A 21029-nucleotide genomic window follows, 5' to 3' on the forward strand; every position below is an offset into this window, starting at 1 on the left:
GTCAAGAAAAAATAATGTTCATCTTGCAAATAAGTGTTCTGGAACTGGAAACCATTTTGACACTCATGCGGCTATTTGCCTTGACCGTATAGAAGTTTTCTGTTAGCTAAATTGATTTTTATCAGATTAGATTAACAATTCAAGTGTGATTGAACCAAGTTCTGAAAGCTTGTCTGTGTGGTACAGCTGTATCAAGAATTGCTGCCTGATATCCATGTGTTGAACAGCTGAACTGTTACTTAAAATCAGAAGAGGATGAAGTCAAGTGGAATGTTACAGATGACTGACACAGTCATTAAGATCCCTACTTGTCTTTCAGCTGAGGCTGTTATCCAACTGCATCCCCAAGGGACATTCTCTTTACTTGATGACAGAGCAAATTTCCTCTGGAACTGAGGCACTGTAGGATCTATGCAATGAGTGCTTTTCGTAACAGTGAATCTAAGAGACCAAACCAAATAGATGAACTGTGTTGTATTGGGTTTGGATTTATCCAAATCCTTATCTTAGATTGGGATTGAAAATTAACTTTATATGCAGGAACCAAGATAAACTATGTTATGTATAGGTCTAAACTTGCTGTTTGAAGGATGTGACTTCCTTAATTTATTGTCCCTTTAAAGTGCTTGCGCTGAAGTGAGATTCTTCTGTAGCTGATTAGATGCTATTGCTAAGTGGTAACTTGAAAAATAAGGGCTGCATAATGCTTGATTAGAATAAATCTTTAATTTTATGACTGATGTCTCCCAAATACTCAGTTCCTATAGAAGGAACTTTGAAAATACATTGCTTCATTTTAGGACACTAAAGTGTTTATTTTCACTCTAAGATCTTGACGCTTGTCAGTGAGATGCTAATGTAAGCATCTAGTTGCCATGTCATTTCTGGAAAACTGGATGTGCTTCTGGCATTTGTTGCTTTTTTTTTTTTGAGGTGTTCGCTTGGGACACTTTGGTAGTATCATACTGTATCTGACTTTGCAGCTTTGAATATCCTCCAAAGAGGAGAGCAGCTGTGTTAGATGAATGGCAACTTGCATTAATCACATGCTCCAAAAGTCTTCTAGAAACTGTGTATAAATGTCTATCTTTTAAACTGTTTCTTTGCTGCTGTTTTATCCTTGAGCATTAAGTTTGAGGTACATTTAATGTCTTGCCAAAACTAGTTACAGTTCTGAAGTGTTTGAGGGCAGTCTGTTCTTGAAGTTGATGTAACTTGCTCTTGAGACAGTGACTAGTTCAGGTCAGGTTTCAGTTTTTTCCTAGAAGGTTTTTTCAAAGAAAAATAATTACATGATGGTGATTTGTTCTCAGACTATGGTACACAAGTATCATGTGGTTAGAAAAATACCTGTAGATCAAATGGCAATACAAAAGCTGTTGGCAGGACTATGGTTTGAATGTGCATCTTGTTGGACCTGCAGTATGCTTAGGACCCTGTACTATATTCAAAACTCTTTTTTTAGGGATGTATCAATAGTATGCAATACTGGATGTTATGTTAAAACACTGGACTGTTTTATTTGTTCAATGTTAGTTTAATGATAGTTTTGGGTAATCTTGGTTAAAGAAGTTTCTCTTCTTCAAGGTTATTGTTACATTAAACAATATCAGTTAACTAATGTAGTGCAGTTTTGTGAATACAAATAAATGTAGGTGCACTCAGGCTTAAGCAGCCATTACTTCCGAAATCTTGATTTTGGGAGAAATAGGTTTATAAATGAAATCTTGCTTTATAAATCTGAGTTATGTAAGCTCCATCTGCTCAACAATTTCCTCCATGAATTTTATAGGATGCACTGTGTGTATATATATTCACTTGTCAGACACAGTAGAATTCTAGTTAACATAGTATGTATCAGTTGTAATAGCCTTGTTTGGCTAAGGTAACTTTAAGTATTACAAAGGCATAGCAAAGCCTGTAGTTCTACTCTTGCTAGCTTACAAACCACTGTTTAAGGCAAATACATCAAATTATTCATATTTTCTTTTTTGCTTCAGAATCAACTTAGCCAGTGTAGTAATGCCCTGGAGAGTTCTGAAGAACTGCTAGAACTTGCTGCACAGTCACTGGACATAAAGGACCCTGTGGAATTCTCAAAGGTAGAAAACATTAAACTGCTGCGCATAAGGCAGGTGCTGATGCTTGTCTCAATTTTAAATAGCCTTTGCATTGCAGAGCCTGGCAGTACAGGTTTGTCAAGAGTGCTGAGAGTAAGGATGATGAAGCATATAAAAAATATAGCTAATCCTCTACTGGGTCTAAGCACTATAGTCTTACCAGTTTTAAAATAGCTTTTGTCAAGCTGGTCTAAGTAGGTCCAGTATTCAGAGAACTTTAAACAGTAGTCAGGGTTTATTGTGACTGAGGATCCACAGAACGTGCATGACTGAACTGAAGTTCAGTCAGTTTTTTGTAGTTTAATTAGCACTAGGAGCTTGCAGTATCCATACATCCATGCAGGCTTAGTAACTCCATCAGAAGTGTGAAATCAGCTTGGGAATGCCCATAGCGGACAATTTCTGGTTTTGCCCATTGTGGAACCAAATCAGAGATATATATTGCTGCATTGTGGATGTGTAGGGTCTGCAGTGGGAAAACAATTGCAAGCTGCAGAGCCTATGCTCAGTCACAGTTTAAGCAGACTACTATGCTAGCCTGTTTCATCTTCAGTTTAAGTACCAGTGTCACTTAAAACCACAGGTACCAGAAGAATTTGAGACTTTGTGCTCAGCTGTGAGGCCAAACTTAATTTGTCCTTCATGGTAGTTAATACAAATAGTTTTTTTTTTCTTACTCAGAGTGAGGGGGAAGGGAAAGGAATGCTGTCTCCTGGGTAGCTAACCATCAGTGTTAAGTAAATCTGTGTTGATGCTAGGTAAGCGAATCCAGGAAGTGAAGGTGAAATAAATCTGTGTAGGACAGAACCAAAACTTACAATGTAAATGATGGCCAGCCCTCAAAGCTTTGGCAAAGGACCTGTCAGTTGCCCTAAACTATTACATGACACTTGCTGAGTGTCTCAATATTGTGTCTATAGCCATCCATAGATGACAAGATGCATTTATTTTGCAGAACTTTATTCAAGGTGTGGATTTTTAATTTGTAACCTTGAACTCTGTAGCTGTTCTGAAAGATCTTACAAAACTGAACTCTTGGCAACTTTTACTGTATTCCCCAAAAGCTAGTAATGTATTTGTGAACTGTGAAAACAGGAGCCTGTTTGGGGGCCCCACATTGTGATTCTAATACAAATGATGTGTGCATTACCACAGCAGACTTGTAAATGAGAGGGAAAATGTGTCTAACTGGAGGAGAATACTTACAAATTAATAAAATAGTTTTGGAAGTACTTTACCTCAGTACAGGTAGGCCCTGTTTAGTGTAACTTGCTATAATAAATCTTGCATTAGTAGCAGGTTCAGCCACACCAAATCCAAGACCCAATTACTTTTGCCTTTCTGCATTTTAGCTGGAGCAAGGGCACAAATTATTTCAAAACAGTGGAAAGTTGTCTTAATGTGTGAATTATACCTTTTAGCAACATGTTTTTGTGCTGTCTTGCTTGCTTCTTGAGTCTCAGCTTTGATTTATTTGCCTTGAAGAATGACAATTTCTAAACTAAGTGTTTTTCTTAACACTTCAGTTTGAGTTGTCTTTTTTGGCCTCTCATAGTGATGTATGATGACTGAATTAGCTCTTAAGCACTATGCAAAATGTTGCTTTGGATTCATTGCAAGTTGTTTGGTTTTAGGTCATCTCTAATGCTTTTTTCAATCAAATATTCTAAGGAAAATTGTTCTTGAGCTCTTGCTGGGAGAGTATTTCTTTAACATTTAGAATTTGAGGCTTAAGATACTAAAACCCAATTCAGTTAACTCTAGGATTTGAAACTTGCATTACACTAAGTTGACCTTGGAAATGTGCTTCGGTTATGTCATGCATTTTAAGAAAATACTGCCTTGGCTGTTGGCTAGCTAAAGCTACCTCTAAACTAATATAAATACCAGCTGCTGCTGACAGGACAGCTCCATCCCCAACCCCTTTTTATTGGTACCAATTTTAATTAGTTTCTGCAGTAATTCAGTTCAAGAGAAATTAGCATAAAACTAAGCATTCTTTTTTTTGTCTCTTTTCTTAGACTTTTGATGGAATCATTCCCTCAATAAGCTCATCTTGAAGAGCATGAATGCCAGCACAAGGGAAGGTTTAGTGGCTAGATAGGATGTAGTTTGACAGTGTTGTGCGGCTGACCTGAGATGGGCCTTCCTTGTCAGTGGCCTTGGAAACAAAGTAAATTCAAAGGAGTTAAGTTCAGGTCTGTCTTGCGGGGGACTGTTCGTTGAATCCTGGGTACCAAATGTTCCACAAGATGTAGAAATTATGAAGAAGGCTTCAGTTTGTAAGAAGTGCTTTCTTGTCTACAGCTGTCATATAGGAGAATCTGTTAGTAGTTTCTACAGTAGCTTTGTTTTATATTAAGACAAAGTTATCCCTTAAGCTGAATTATTTCTAAACATTTTTGCACTTTCTGCTTTGAGAATATAAAAATGGTTTTACAGCAGGGGCAATTGTGATTTTTTTTTTCCCCCCCACTTGAGTGTGCTTTATAGCTAATAAAATATTTTGGAGTACTCTAAATTTGTAACTTATCTGATGTTTCTTGTTCAGGCATGTTAGATCAAATAGCAATGTTAACTCCAAACATGGATTCAGCAGGTCTGAGCCATCGCTTAACTCTCTGCAATAACATTTTGTTTTACACTTGCAGTTCCTCTTGGTAAAGGAGGGGGATTCTGTCTTTCTAAATGCCAGTGAAGGCTTACCTCTGAAATATGCCATCACTGTTTCTGTATCTGCTTCAATGGTATCATTTAAATGCTGTGGAAGACTCCAATATTCTGTGATATTTTGAATATAGTCATATGGGGAGGAACCTTTTAGGAAGCATTATCTGAGTAGTACCGTAACTTTCAGAGGAAACATGAAAGCAAGTCACATTTTTTCCTCACTTGTCAAGATACATCTTAAACAAGTTGGTGTGGAGAAATGCCATGCATAAACACTTTACAATTTCGCTGAAAGTACTGTGCTAGTTAAATTTTATGAACTTGATCATTTATCTCTTTTGAAATGTGAAGAAAAATAACTTAATGGAGGCAGGGAAATTCAAAGAGACAAGTTATACTCAGGAAGGAGTAATTTGGAATTGGTTTGGTGTGGCTCTTGAGATTTATTTGCTGTCAGGTGATCCACTGTTGCAATTCTAACTAGTACCATTTATGCTTTATGGGAAAATCTGTTTTGATACAAATGTTAAACTCATTTTGATCTTCAAATCTGAGCACCACAGTTCTGAGGTTATTCTCAGTCTTCTTGCATGTTACTGCCTCTGAGACTTGCACAGAAACACTAACTACCTTCTCTCTCTTCTCCCTGATGTGCATCAAGGCTGCCAGACAGATCAAAGATAGGTACAGTACAAAGTCTACACTTTTTGTCTCTTTGCATTAATCTTGTTCTTGAAACTGCGTTTATTTTTGAAGTGACACAGTCAACTTAAATCAAATTCATTCTGACTCTTTACTCCTTCCTAAATGTTCCTGTTGACATCACAGCTTATGAAGGAATAGTGAAAACTTGTATTCTTTTAACTTTTAGTATTGTTCCTTGCTGACTGTGGGCCTTTCATACCTTAAAAAAGAGAAAGATGTATTTAACACAGGGAAATATAGCTCTGCAACAGCAAAACTTAATGGAATAATGTTTCAGGTTGACTGTGTCTCTTTAAATTATGATAGAACCTTGATCTTTTCTTAATACTTAAGATGAGCTTTTGCTAGCTAATATTCCTTTTGAATGTAAAGTCTTGTAGCTGTTAAAATGTTTCTGGTGACATCACTAGGGTTGATGTCAGGAATTCACTATCTCTGGTTGTTTTTCTTTGTTCCTTCAAAGCATTGTTCAGAAAGCTAAAATTGTATTGCTTCACAATAAATGCTAATGCCATCTTTCTTCACTTGGAAAAATGATAATTGTGCTCTTGAGACTCTGATCTTCCAGTTCAGAAAACTTACATGCTCTGTGTAATATTTTGAGACAGCCCACAGGGTGTTTCCAGCGTGTGCTACTCATTGACCAGATAAGTTTGCTTTAATTTACAGGTTTTCAGGGAGGAATCCATCTTTTTTCTGAAATTTATAGTAATATTAGTAATTGTTAGAGGAATTAGTCTTTGCTTCTCCATAGGTAGAGAACTAGTCCTTAACAAATCATATCAATAGTGGCAGTGATAGGAGTCTTCCGACACTTTGACCAAGAACAAATGTCCTCTTATTCCTTCCAGTTTGTTGTAATGTTCTGTAGTAGAATGCTGTTGAACCAGCTGTGGCTGGTGCTGTGTATAATCTCTGCACCTAAACAGAAGTTAAAAGCTATCTGTAGTTGACTACTCAATGTTCTGTTATTGTTAATCAAAGAATTACTCTTCCTTGGTGAAATATTGGCTCTAACAGTCTGAATGAACAGTGCAATCTAATAGGCAGCCCATACTGGATTTCAGAAAGTCAACTCTATCTTGGGAAATGATTTGACCTGTTTTTATTCTATGTTCCTTTCAGTGTCATAACTGTCTTCTATTTTCTGAAATAGTAATTTTTGTCATTCTTAGCATGCTCATATCTTTGCTATCCAGCCTCATGTTATTTCCTTCCCCTTGTCTCTGCCTAAAATTTTGATCTTTTTCACCATTCTTTGATATAACTGTAGTTAACACACAACCACTCATATATACTAGTGAAGTACTTAGTTGTTCGTAGCTCACAGGAAGTGATAAGCATTAGGTGTTCCAAAGATGTCACAGATCTGTGGGTGTGAAGCGGATATAGGTTTTAACAATTGACTCTTTATTGTGGTGTGTATGTTGCTTTCTAGCTAAGAATCTTTTTAAAGCAGGGAGAGGACCTGTGTGGTGTCTCAATTTTATTGAAATTCTACTGCATGGCCTGGTGTCTTAAAAGATAAAAAAAAATTAGATAAATCTGAGACTTGCTCTCCTTTTGGTTTGATCAGCCTATACAAAATGGGGGTGCTATTGTAGGAGTAATCACAATAAAGACCAGGCTAACATTTCAGAAGTGGAAATAGGAGTGGTTAACTGTACTGTATGTCAGTGTCTCTTGTAAGACTGATCCAGTACTTGCATGTATTGCAAAACAATATGGTGTCTGCAACCTGACATTTCTTCATCCCCAAATAAGGCAAAAGGTGAATGTGAAATCAGAATATTCAGCCTCTTCACTGGTATTTATAAATACCCTCTGAGTAATACCTAACACTTGAAACTCATCCCAGTTGGGAGGCAGTAAGTGGATCTTGTTTAGTGGGAAGGTCTTTGTATGTTTTTAGTCTAAAGATTTTACTTTAAAATTTCAGAGTATATAATACATAATGCCAATTCTTCAGTGCTTTAGTCTTTTTGTACTTAGTGATTTTGTGTGAAATGGTTGTTCTTAGTTTTGTTTCACTAGTGAAAAAGAACTCAAATTCCGGTCCACTGAAGAGACAAGGCTTAAAGCTTTTCTCCATTCACTCTGAGTATCTTTGTCCTAGTAAGATGGAACCACTGGGAGCTCACACCATATTCTTTTAGTGAGGCAGTCATGTTAGCAAAGCTTTGTAGTTTGGAATCTTTGCTAAACATTAAATAATTATAAAAGTGTGCTGGTCTTTGATCGGAGAACAGTGTTTTGGCTAGCAATTTGAAATTAATGATACAGATCATCTGATTACTGTCTTTGAAAGTGACTATAGTACTTAAATAATGCAAACTGTATTTTGCTAATGCTGTTTTCTTGACTTTAGAGTTACAATGGCTTCAGCATTCCGTATTTCTCTGAAACCAAAGGTCAGTGATAGTATGACTCATCTAATGGTGGACTTCTCCCTGGAAAGGCGGATACTGCAGGCTCTAAAGTTTTTGCCAGGTAAAGTTGTATGCAAGGCACTGAATTTCTATGTAGTAAATTATTCAAGTAGTGACAACTCCTACATCCTCATGAACAAATTTTTCAGGGTACCTAAACTTGTTTTTGTATTTTGGATGTTAAGCTGAATACCTGGTTAAAGTAATTTTGTGGTTTTATTGTGTTAATTTTCACATTATATTAGCACTTCAAAAAACATCAGTCTTATAAGTGAGAGTGCATTTTCCATACAATGTTTTTTCAGCTGTCTTGTGCAATTTCTGACAGTCCTAGAAGAGGTAATTTTTCTTAAATACATTCTTGAGGTGTCAGTTCTTCTGTATTTCCTGGAGATGCTTTAAGTTTCTTAAGACAGTACCTACTAGCTTCAAGCTTTTAGTGACACCCTGGAGTCCAGTTTCAGTAATTTTCAATAATATTATACATGGAACTGTCAGCTAACATGTCACTTTTCAAGGTGACAGTGAAAAGGTCTAAAACAAGACAGTGATAAACTAGGGCAGTGAAATTTCTGATGTTAGCATAATACAAAATCATTATTGACACTCCTATTTGTTACCAGTTTAACGGAACTAAACCTGGTGTTCCAGTGTATATGTCTCTTCATTCAAATTTCCTTCATATTTAAACCACTCTGCCCTTGACTCTTACCAAGAATATCTTGGCAAGAATACTGTTGGCAGGGATGTTAATCACTCCAAATCTGTTAAGGACTTGGCAGTATCAGCTTACACTTCTGCCCATTTGCCTTCTATGATGCAGATACAGTATGTGGTAACAGGCCTAGTGAATTACCAATGTTATTCCTAGTGATCAGCTAGCAGTGTGTCCAGGCAGAAATTCCCATTCTATTCTTGGCCTGTGGATGGCAATCACAGCTCTGCATTTTATAGATAAGGGAACAAGCTAGATAAGCTGATCAGTGCACGTGTTTGATGGGAATATGAGTAAGTGTTAAGGTGTGATTACAGTATGAACAAAATCTTTTATCTAGATGAGGATATTCTTTAGCATGGCCCCTGTTAAACATACATTTTCCTTATTAAAGGTGTGGAAAGTCTATTAAATTATTAAGTGGACCTTTGATCTATAAACAAAATCAACTGCCTGATGTCAAGCTTGATTCCTTTTAATGTATCTCCAAGCTATCAAATTGTTGAATCCTGATGATATTTACCACAGCTCAAACTATAATAGGTAGAACTGTACAGATCATTGATAGACTTTTATACATCAGGAGATACTAAAGATCTCTTGCAGGAAGGTGAAAACAGGTTTGGTGCTGTGGTAGTGTATACATTTGAACACTGCTTGGCAGAGTGATGCTGAAAACTTAGTCATTCTAAACATATGAAAGATTTATCTGGTGCCTTACACCGTGACAAAAATAATGGGAATAGGTGCTTAAACTTGCTTGTATATGTTCTGAAATATTTGTCCTCATCTTAGTTTCTTTTACTTAAGAAGGGATATTATTGATAAATTATGGTTGGATGATTTTGAAATTTGATGACAGATGCACTTGAATGTTTCATTAGAACTTGCTTTTGACTTCAGTCACTTCTGTACAGTTTTTTCAAGCATTTAAACCTATGCCAGTTTATGTGCTTCCTGCTCGGTTACAGGGAAGAAGGGTACACTTGAGTGTAGCACTTAACTGCTAGGTTTAAAATATTTGATCAAATAATCACTGGAATGTGTGAAGTATGGTGCATAAAGCAAACTAGGCTTTTGCTTCTTCTGGAGCTGCTGTAGCTACACACCTCTAAATGTGATTCTTAACTATAATGGCTTGCATTAATTTTAATGCAGGGGAATTGCTGTACAATCAACCTCTTCAAGAAACAGTAGTTTCAACTTGTAAAGGTGAAAAGTTTGTAATTAGGACTTGGTCATTGGAGCATTGATAACTCTGCAGAAGAAACAGTATACAAGTGAGGGTTTGAGTGTTATGAGATGTGGTGATATTTGACAAATGAAATCTGTGAGCTTACCAGTCCTGCAGAGATGTTTCAGTATTGTACTTTCTTGACATTCTTGCCTGATATGTTGACTTGGAGGTCATTTCTATATCTCTTTCAAGCTGTTGCAGAAACAAAGATAAAGCTTTTGCAGACCCTTCCTCGCCAAAACTGTAAACAAAAAAGCATTTCTTTTTGACTTCAGTCAACAAAAGTCTTCCCATTGTACTTCAGATACTACTACAAGTGTGTAAATGTCTCTCTTTAAAAAAAACATGTCCAGTGACTTAAGTGCTCTGATTTCCTGAGAATAGATATTTATCTTTTTTAAAAAAGAAAAGGAAGTTTTTCTGTGAATCTCAGGAATTCTTTCCTTTTCTTTCAAGACAAACTGTGAGAAGAAACCATTACATTGTTACGGTTGCCTATAGTGCTGGAAGAAAGCTAAGTGGTAATACTGTTTGAGGGCTACAATTGCATATACTTTCCACAGACTCAAAGATAAAGTTAACTCCTTAATGTTTTTTCTATTTAATATTCTTACTCTAGATGTAGGCTCACAGTTGTAAGTCCTGTGTGCTCTAGCATGTGCTTCTTACTGCTTCCAACAGAGGACTAACCCAACTTTCTAACAAAACACAAACATCTGGAAAATGTGATATGAAAGTTAACTCTAGAGCTAATGCATGTTTCTTTCCCATTTTATAAGCTGTGTTAAGTGAAAGTGACATGCTCAGTCTTTTATCAGACTTTGCTAATGGAATATATCCCCTAAAAGGATTGTGTGACTGAGCTGAAGGCAACTTCTGTCATCTGTAATCCAGGGAGAGCCAATTAATATTCAGTCTATTTTCTTTTCTGCAGTCCCTAAAGCTCCAGAGATAGATCTTGCAGCGTGTCTGGTTGCTGATAACTGTGTAACAGTGTCATGGAGAATGCCTGAAGAAGACAACAGAATTGATCACTTTGTACTGGAATACAGGAAAACCAACTTTGATGGGCTTCCTCGTGTAAAAGATGAACAATGTTGGGAGCTAGTAGACTATATTAAGGCTACTGAATACACATTATCGGGTAAAGATTGTTTATACTTCAAAAACAAGAATAGTGATCTAACTGTTTACACTTAGAACTTTTGTAAAAAAGTTCTTTTTGTGTATTTAATGAAGCTTCCACTGCTTCATATTAATCTTGAATGCTTTGTTTAAATAAGGCTCTGCCACATGTTTTGAGTTTGAGGTTTTCTGTAAAAAAAAAAAAAAAAAAAAGTGGTAAATTAAGTTCATGCTGATGTATTTGAGTTTGTTTTATGCGGATTGAAATAAATAAAACAGTTATATGAAGTAGACTGTAGTCTTGTTATGATTGTCTGTATTTAATCTCAATTCAAGTTTCTAAACATCCACTTTTTTAGGTCTGAAATTTGATACAAAGTATATGAACTTTAGAGTACAAGCTTGCAACAAGGCTGTGGCAGGGGAGTACTCTGATCCTGTGACTCTGGAGACCAAAGGTAAGATTTGAAAGGCTGTAAACTGAGATGTAGTGAAAACCTTGCACATAGATTAATTTAGTCCTGCCTTCATATATGAACCTGTATGTTAAAGGCCATATTTCAGCAGTGCTTGGGCAACCATTTTCCTAAAGGATTAGGAAGGATGTTGTTATAAAGCTATATAAATGGCAGGTTCTTTTAGCATCCAGATACTGAAAAAGAGGTAGTGATGTAACTTTCTCCAAGAGAGCCTGATGTGCATCGTTTTGGACTGTGTATTTGATATCTACCACTAGATCATGCTGAGAATGTAGCAAGAGGAGATTAACTTTGTGGCTGAATGCCAGTTGGATGCTTATGGCATTAAGCAGTTGGTGTAGCTGGCTGATGATTAGTACTTAGCATGTGACAGGTAATGGCCTTCTGTAAATAGAAGGTGCTGAAAGCATTTTTTAACACTGTAGCTATAGATTCTGATCATGGTCAGTATCTAAAAGATAAACAACCTCACATCCCTATGGTTATTAAGCCACTGTGTTAAAATCAGTTGATCCAAGAGTGGTGGCTTCCTGATACCCAGTTGTAAATAAACTAGGTGAAAAAAATCTGTGATGCTTTCTGCTCTTGAAGCAGAACTGATGCTTTGTAAGAGAACACAGATCTTAACTATTATCATGACAAATCTGATAGTCCTGATGCTTTCACTGTGGCAAGATAAAAAGGGCAAGATGACTGCTAAGCATGAGCTAATTAAAACATGAATTCTGTTTCTAGTAAATGCTGCTTCATTAAAAACGAAACTGTATGAAATCTGCATGAGTTTATGTGTGTTCTGGTAACTTCTAAAGCTATTTTAAATTTATTTTATTTTTTTAATTTGTTTTAAATACTCTTAAGCAGCAGGCACTGTATGGTGTTCAGAATTCAATACTTCCGTTCACTTACATTCCTTACTCTAGTATCAGAAACAGCTCTGATTTTGATTATTTAGGTGGTTATCATGCTGCCCATGTTAATTTCAGTGTGCATGTGCACCTTAATACTGAATCCAGTTCACTTTCTTTAATACTTGGCCCACAGAAATTCTGTGCTTGGTCCATGTGCCTACTTTATTTTTTTCAGACTTCCATACTGTTGAGCTCCAAATTCACAAAATCTAAAGTATACTTTTTCAGCAGTTGCCTGTAATACTTGATATTAGGACACTTACAAAATAGGCTGTAAATGTCTTCAAGTGACTCAACATGCTATTAATTTTCTTTCATTGGATGAAGGATTTGCCTGCAGGTAATACAAAGTCTGCTAGCTGCATGCGTGCTCTACTGTTCTAATAGCTGCAGCCTGCTCTACAGTTCAGTTCTATATCCATGTATGTACTATCCTGTCAATTTAGTATTCTCCAAGTTTAAAAATCCTTATTAGTCATAAACGCTTTAGAGAATCAGGGCTGTAGAGTATGGAAAATGAGCATAGTTTTAAATCATTCCCTAGATTCATACAATTATAAATAGGCTGCAGATAGCAGAAAACACTGGTTTAATGGTCGAATTTAATAAGCTGTAGGCTGAAGATAAATAACTGCCCTTTATTTGAGGGGCTCTTTACCTGGATTGTAAGTATCAGATTAATAAGCTGCCATTTCTGTTAAGTTGCATAGTGCTGTGCTGGAAGTTTTCCAACATTGCTAGTTTTTTGTATAAGCAGCCATCAAGAGAAAAGACCACTACATCTTTTCACTGTTTCCTATTTTGTCTTGGCCAGCATTTGTGTTCAATTTGGACAATACTTCGTCTCATCTGAACTTGAAAGTTGAAGATACTTATGTTGAATGGGATCCTACTGGAGGCAAAGGCCAAGAAAAAATAAAAGGAAAGGAGAATAAAGGCAGGTAAGAATTCTGACTTAGCTTGTAAAGATTTTTATTGCCTGGAGTGTCTTACCTGGCAATTAAGGGAAAGGGGGAGCAGTGGAAAATAAAAACACTTTCATCTCTCTGGTTACTCATGTGACTGGTAGAACAGTGGAACACTGAAGGAAGTTTGACTTGATGTTTTTCTCTGGGAAAAAATGTTCGTTACAGGGGAGGGAAATAAAGAATGAAGATGTTAAGAAGCTTATTATGGAATCCATTTAAAATGTTTTTTAAACATTAAGTAGAATTTAAGCCTTTTAAAAATAGGTTTTAGGGTATTATTCAAGGTGCTAAAAACTTGTGCAAAAGGCAAATGTCAGAGTAACTGATCTTCAGCTCTAATATCCTTTGTTAAGTAGTATTGCAGGCCAATACCGGGTGAGTGGCCAGCTTGCCTATTATCCATAACAAGGAATGAGCTGGCTGTTGTGTCTCTTTGAAAAGCTAAAGGTAAAAGAAAATAAACAGTGCAAAAGGAGGTTGTTTGAATTTATCTCAGAGCTCTCTTTGAAAAGGTAACAATAAAACAAACCAATAGCAAAAGACACTGATAATAGAACATAACTTCTGTAAAAATTACAGGCTTTAAAGATATTTTCCAAGTATTTTTATCTAGGAAAAATATTTAAGTAGCTTCATCAAAGTTCTTTTTGGGTTATTTCTTGCATATTAAGCACTAAGTGCTTACTGTTCAGAATTACAGAATAAGTAGGGTTGGAAGGACCTTTGAAGTTAATCTGCTTTAAGTAGGGCCGACTAGATTGGACTGCTCTAGCCTTTGTTCAGCTGAGCATTGAGTATGTCCAAGGATGAAGAATCTGCTACCTCCCTGAGCCCCTGTTCCAGCCCACCCTACTGGGGAGGAGAGGAATACCCTAATTACCGATAGAAATCTCTTGTGTTGCAACTCATGACAAGCGCCTCTCAACCTGTCAGAGTCTGAGAAGAGTCCAGCTCCATCTTCTCTGTGCCCTCGTGTTATGTAGTCGAAAGCAGAAATCGGATATCAGATCATCCTGTCTTGTCTTCCTGAGGCTGAACAAACCCAATAGTCGCAGACTTTTCCTGCGCTCTGGTGCCTTAACTGGAGGGCTGTTGGCCCTCCGCTGGACTTGCTCCAGCACGTCAGTGTCCATTTAGTCGTGGGGAGCCCAGAGCTGGAGACAAGACTCCGAATATGGTCTGACGGGGGCCAGAACGAGAGGAACGATGGCTTCGTTGCCCTCGTGGTTGCTGTCTTGCTGGTGCAGCCCAGTGTGTGTCTGGCTGTCGCCGCCGTAGGGGCGTGCTGCAGCCCCTACTTTTGCTGAGCAGCCTCGCAGCTGCTGCTCTGCAGAGCTGCTCTTCCTTTGGGGATCCGCCAGCCAGTGGTGCGGGATGGGGTTCTCTTGTCGCAGAGGCAGGACTTTGCTTTTGGCTGTGTTGCCCTTGGCACTGTTCCTGTCTGCCTGTTTCTCCAGCCTGTTGAGGTGCCTCTGAAGAGCAGTCCTGCCCTCCAGCATATTGCCTGCTCCCTGGGTTTGGTCTGGTCTGGTCTGGCCCCCCAAATTGCTGAGAGTGCAGTCCTTGCCATCCTGGCAATTGCTATTAAAGCTACGAACCAATGTTGACCGATATTGATCACTGTTGAGATGCCAGGAGTAACCGACGAGTGGCCAGGCTTTGTGCTGTTCACCGGCTGTGAGCCTGTTGGAACTAGTACTGCATGCAGCGTATGGTCCACTTGTCCAGTCTGGACCACAGGAGCAGTGACTTTTTCCTCAAAGACAATTAGTTGATCAAGCATGATCAAGCTCTTAGGTTTCCACTTTGCCCTTTTTGGGTAGCTTGGATTGGCATAATTTATGAACGAATACTTCCCCTATTGCTATGTAACTACCAGAGGCATGGTAGAAAGATTTTAGTGGCATCTTAAAACTGGGGATAATGTACTATATCTAATAGAACCATTGTTAATAACTGCTTGTTTCTGTCTGACAGTGGCCAGAATCCTGTACTGAAGAGCAATAAAAGGTGATAACATACCTCTTATTCCTAGGACCCAGCTTTTAGTTTTGCAGCAATCTTCAGTACTTTCCCTTTATTTCTATCTCTCCCTAGATCAAGCAATCTAATAGCCTTTGTCAGTAACTAAGGCAGTACATATATGCTTCTAAAATACTTTAGAAATTTATTTTGGAGTCATGGAGATGTCTGTTTTCCAGTGACTAGAAAATAGTGTTCCTGGAAGGATATTTCCTAGAGCGTGGGACCTGATTTGCAGTAAGAGTGCACTATATATTCAAGTTGCAGTATGAAGATGCCTGTTGCTTATAGGCCTTTGAGGCTTAGAGCCTTCTGACACACGATGGCATGCTAGATTTTTCACAAGTGCAGTCAAGAGTTTCTTTCTGTGAGTTTAAATTAATTGTTTTTATTCTTACTTTTGAATCAAATACTTTTTGCCACTGAACTCTTGCTACACCTGCCATTAAACATCAGAGATAAAACATCAACTAGCATGGAGTTTTACTTTCAAACAGGCTGAACTTCATGGCAAGTCTAGATACTGACTCACCTATTCAAATGAGAAATCATGTTTTCAGTATGTAAAAGCAGTTAAAATGTAAATGTTTAACTGCTCTTTCCTGTGCAATTGTTTTCAATATAAACTTTTTAACTTTTTTTTTAAGAAAAATGATTTCCCTCTTTTTGCTCTTTTTCTGTAATATCACCAATTTAGAAGCTGCAGGACCAAACCAAATGCACAAGTTCTTAATTTCTTGTAGGCTTTACTCTGTGTTCATCAGTCATAATTTTTGAAAGAGATCAGTAATAATGAATTGTATGCATAGGGAAAACTAGCTCTTGAACTAAGGCACTGCACATCATCTACTTCAGGAAGCATACCCAGTTCTGCTAAATTCAGTTTTAAAATTGTCTTGTATATCACTGTGCTCTACAAACATGGTCTTGCACATTGTTTCTTGCTGTATTTGTCAGTAAAGGCATTTTCTGGTTATGGCCTTTGCTTCTGTAGAAGACAGTCATCTGTTCAACTTTGCATCTCAGGCTGATGTTTTCTAGCAGGAGGTTTAGATGAGCTTTCATTCTTGCAGAAAGCTTTTGTTCCCTGTAAGAGCATCTATGCAAATGTTTTACATTAGAGGGAAAAATTGATGCTGGCTCCATGCTTGACAAAAAGGTGATCCTGGAGTGTAGTTTTGTATGTTAAACATCAAGTGTGTGACGTTCAAAGCCTGGGAAGACACTAATGCGCATGAGACACCAAAATAACTTTAACAGATTTAATAGACTGGAATAAAGCCTCTATATAACTTCAAATATCTGTTCTTGTGCTTTCTTCTCTGAAAGACAAAACATATTGCTTAAAATGTATGCTCTTATCTGAAATGGGTAAGAAAACTACAATTAACTGCAGTGCTGTAGATGACAATCCTAATCATAAGACTAGAATATTTTGTCACTGAATAGTGACAAAATGCATCAATTTACTATTCTAGCTAATGAAAATTGTTGCACTATATTAGAAAATCGGCACAAAACTGACTCCTGTGAAATTTCCTGCCTTTTTCTTTTGGAAGAGAGACTTTACCATTGAAAAATACATGCTGTTTTTCCAAACTCTTATGCCAAATGCTAAATGTCACTGTCTGAACTGTTAAAGGCTGTTAGACTTGAATGGAGAAAGCCCACTCAGTGGCCATTTACGGATGATTCGAACAAAGTAAATGGTGTTGAAGACCTGGTTCATGTCTTCCTAATGTTGTGGAAAAGCTAGCACAGCACCTGCTTTTTTTTAATGGCGCTTCTCTAAATGGCCACACTGCTTTCTGCATAACTCATTTGTACCTGATCTAAAAAAAAAGTCTTTTTTTTGTTTTTGTTTTTTTTTAAACGGGAGTGCAAGTGAATGGTCTCTGTGGTGGCATATTTAAAGTAGGGTGGAATCTTCAATGAGTGTGTTTTCACCTAATTTATGCTTTAATTTTTGGCTTTGCTGTTTTTCTTCCATGCAATCGCTTGCTTCTTTTTCTTTTGGTAAGTAAACTACAGCTTTTTCCCTGTTAACATAATTCAAGAGCATTTGATGTGATCTGCACTGTTGCGTAGCGTGCACTTACCCTTTTCATGTAACTCTTGCAAGCAATTTAGAAGCTTACATGGCTTCTGATCGATACTGGCAAATTTATATGCTAAATTAGGGATGTTAAGGTAGAAAGCAATATTTTCAGCGATGAAGGCATTGATTTCTTGTAGGATTCTTTAACTGAGTTAAAAGAAATTTAGTTATGTGGGTGAAACCAGAGATTCTAGCATACTTCTGTGTGAAAATTTTATGCCATTCAGCTTTTGATTTTCCATGTCATTTCATGGTAATGATGGTATTGGGCAAAAGGCACTTTTTTGTCTCTTTATGAAATACTGTTTGAAAACAATTCTAGAAAGCTTGAAATCCATGTTCAATGAATCAAAGGAAGCAAACTAAATTTCACCATAACAGTCCTGGATATTTAAGTTAACAACTTTGCCAAATTGTAGTTGTAACATGATAGTAATAATACCATGAAGTTTAAGAAAAGCTGGAGAAAAAGCATTTTTTTGTGGTAACATTTCAAAGGTTAACGTATGATAAACTACAAGGGATGAGCATTTAAAAATGACTTCCTCTGTGCATTTCAGCGCAATATTTGCTTTTCATATTGTTTAGAATTTTTGTTAATGAAATTAAATTGTAGACTGCTTAGTCACTTCTGAGAAGTTAAAATTTGTTACTGCTAGAAATTATTTTTGAGGCCATAACCAAAGTAAAATTTTAAAAAACTCATTAGGTTAAAATTGTTCTTTTTTGCAAGTGATTCCTCATTAGACTATTCTCCAGAGCAAAGCGTTTCTTCATTTATTTTGCTATTGCTTTCATACTTGGAAAGTATGATTAGAAGATGTAAGCCTTTCTTGATTGGGATTAGGTACTTAAATTTGATAACTACTCTTAAAGAGCTGTTGTGTGCTTTTCAGCACAGTTTACTGTGAAACAATTTTCTGTGGTCTTTAAAAGAAATAGGAATGTAACCAAATAAAATCGCTACCTTTCATACTTTTGATCTTTTTAGGAATAAAACCAGGGTTGTGGTGCATTAAAAACTCAGAAGTCTCACCTTCTTTTTTCCTTATAAATTGTGTATGGATTTGATACTCTTGGCTTTTGTATCATCTTCAGTGTGTGTATTTCGAAATAAAACTATTTTACTCTTTTTGAAGTTCTTCATTATTTGAGTTGCACTTTTTTCCTGGGATTTCATTCATTGTTTATACAAGCCCTACATGTGCTGAAAAACCTACCTTGAATACATAACTGATGTTACTTTCCTCATTCCCTGATACTGAAAGTAATTGGGCATCTTTGCATTGAGTATCAGCAGTGGATTCATTCTAATAAACCTTGTAGATCAGCTATAAGAATCAGATAAGAAGTCTTAGGCAGAAAAACAGCCACCTGAACTCTTTAGGTTTCTAAGTTTTATACAGACGTGCATTCGAACTGTGCCACACATCTGCCTTTTTTCTACTGTTTCCATTCTTAACTGCTTCTGGACTTGTTTCACCACAATGTCTGACATCTCTTCTGGCTGTTACCTCTTCCCTCTCCATTCTCCTTCTGCATGTGTACTAGCTCACTACTGCTAGGTGTTAAGTGCAGCTAATGGCTGTCATTTCAGTTTTTTTGTTTTTTTTTTTTTTGTATGTTTATTGCAGCTTAATTGAATCTTGCTTGGAAAAACTTCTTTAGTTTGCATTTCTGTAATAGCATGCAAATCTTGCACGTTCTTTCCTCCTTAGAAGTGGTACACCATCTCCAAAGAGGACATCTTTTAGTTCAAGATCCTTAATGAGGGGCAGCAGAGATCGTTTTACTGGTGAATCATACACAGTATTGGGTAAGGTGAACTTCTCACTTCTAGTAGGTGTGTAGTGCTGTGGAAGGGCAGCTTTGGTAGGAATCTGAAGGAAAACTTGAATTCATTCAAGGCTGTGAACTTGATGCTGTCCTGCACAGATGTAGTTATGCCTATGCAACACCAGAATATCCTGCCACAACATATGTCTTCAGGTCTTTAAGATCTCTGTTATAAGGCTCTTAGTGACTGACAGTCACTGCTATTGAGTGTGGGTTCATGTAAAATATAACTCTTTTCAGTGGATGTAAGTGTAAACTGCCTCTGTATTCTACTTTAAAATTGTATCATCCTATTTACTTGTAAATTAGATTGTTTGTTTGTTTGTTTTAGATATTTTTGTATTTCTAAGTCTTCAACTTGAAACTGAGCAGACCTCAGGTGCCTGCAAGGGAGCAAACACTAAGGTATACCTAAATATTGGGGTTATTTTTATTTTTATTTTTTTTTGTAGGAGACACTGCTATTGAAAGTGGACAGCATTACTGGGAGGTGAGAGCCCAGAAGGACTGCAAATCCTACAGCGTGGGAGTAGCATATAAAAACCTGGGGAAGTTTGACCAGCTGGGAAAGACTAATTCCAGCTGGTGCATCCATATCAACAACTGGCTGCAAACCACGTTTTCAGCAAAACATAATAATAAAGCCAGGACTCTAGATATACCTGCTCCAGACAGAATAGGAGTGTACTGCGACTTTGATGGAGGTAAATTATAGTTTTATGAAATCTAGGTAAAAAATTATCTGACTAAAGTTATCAAGTTAAAGCAATACTAGGCTATAAATAGCCTGTAAATGCATTAGTGTTACTCCTTGACTGATAGTCCTTTACAAAAATAAGGGACTGAGCACTTTGTGTAATATTGCTTGTAGTGTCAAATGACACTACTATTTATGTGACAGAGCAACTAACTGAGAATTTTTCAGCAGTGTGGACTTTGACAAGATCTGTACTTAATGTGTTTTAGAGACTTTTCCCTGGAAAAGTATCAGTGTTTTTGCTGGGCAGGTTTTTGTAAATGTTTCTTCTTTCTTGCCTCTTTTAGGTCAGCTCACATTTTATAATGCAAACTCAAAGCAACTGTTATATACCTTCAGAACAAAATTTACCCAACCATTGCTACCAGGCTTCATGGTCAGTATCTGACTTTTTTTTTTTCTTCAGTTTATAGCACTGAATTCTCTTTAAAATACAATTATTAGTCTTCAGTAAAGGAGGAAACTGGGAGTGCTCTTTGGTTAATATTATATAAATGTTCTGTGACTTTCTTTTTAACATCACATGCTACTTTTAACAGCCCTTCACTTCAACAGGGGGATGTCTCCATGTAGATGTCTCTTCTGTCAGTAAAATGTCATTAAATCCTTGTAAAGTAAATTAATTGCATGTTCTGATAGCTGATGAGTCTGCTACAGTAACTGATCCAAACTGATGAAGCTAGGAGCCCAAGATGGTGAAAGCTGCCAGAGCTGTCGTCATGAGACAGAGCTAGATGAGGTGCTTCCCTCTGAGATAGAAGGTTCCAGCTTTCAAGATACTGAAAAGCTCAGCTGGATTTTTCTTGCCAGTCATTTCACTAGTCTGCATAACTTGTTTTTTTCTGGCTCTAAGCAGTGTAGACTTGCTGCAATTCTAAAGACTCGAACCTTGCAAAAAATGTGTGAGAAAAGGATTCTTTACACATTTTCTTTATTGATTTAGATCATTGATAAGTAACT

General features: G+C 37.0%; 1 protein-coding gene across 2 annotated transcripts in view; it reads left to right on the top strand.

Moving 5' to 3' along the window:
* The window catches only part of FSD1L (fibronectin type III and SPRY domain containing 1 like), a 35917-nt gene that overhangs the window by 9157 nt on the left and 5731 nt on the right, over positions 1-21029 (top strand). Inside the window, exons 4-13 of one of the 2 annotated variants that reach the window (XM_067315339.1) lie at positions 2001-2102; positions 5452-5474; positions 7864-7985; positions 10811-11020; positions 11361-11459; positions 13203-13329; positions 15334-15366; positions 19195-19292; positions 19765-20016; positions 20357-20445. In XM_067315339.1, coding sequence (XP_067171440.1) covers positions 2001-2102; positions 5452-5474; positions 7864-7985; positions 10811-11020; positions 11361-11459; positions 13203-13329; positions 15334-15366; positions 19195-19292; positions 19765-20016; positions 20357-20445 — 1155 coding nt within the window. The remainder of the gene's footprint in view (positions 1-2000; positions 2103-5451; positions 5475-7863; positions 7986-10810; positions 11021-11360; positions 11460-13202; positions 13330-15333; positions 15367-19194; positions 19293-19764; positions 20017-20356; positions 20446-21029) is intronic. The other variant, XM_067315340.1, reaches the window with a different exon arrangement.

The sequence above is a fragment of the Apteryx mantelli genome, chromosome Z (genome assembly GCF_036417845.1).
Source record: "Apteryx mantelli isolate bAptMan1 chromosome Z, bAptMan1.hap1, whole genome shotgun sequence".
NCBI classification, from domain to species: Eukaryota; Metazoa; Chordata; class Aves; order Apterygiformes; family Apterygidae; genus Apteryx; species Apteryx mantelli.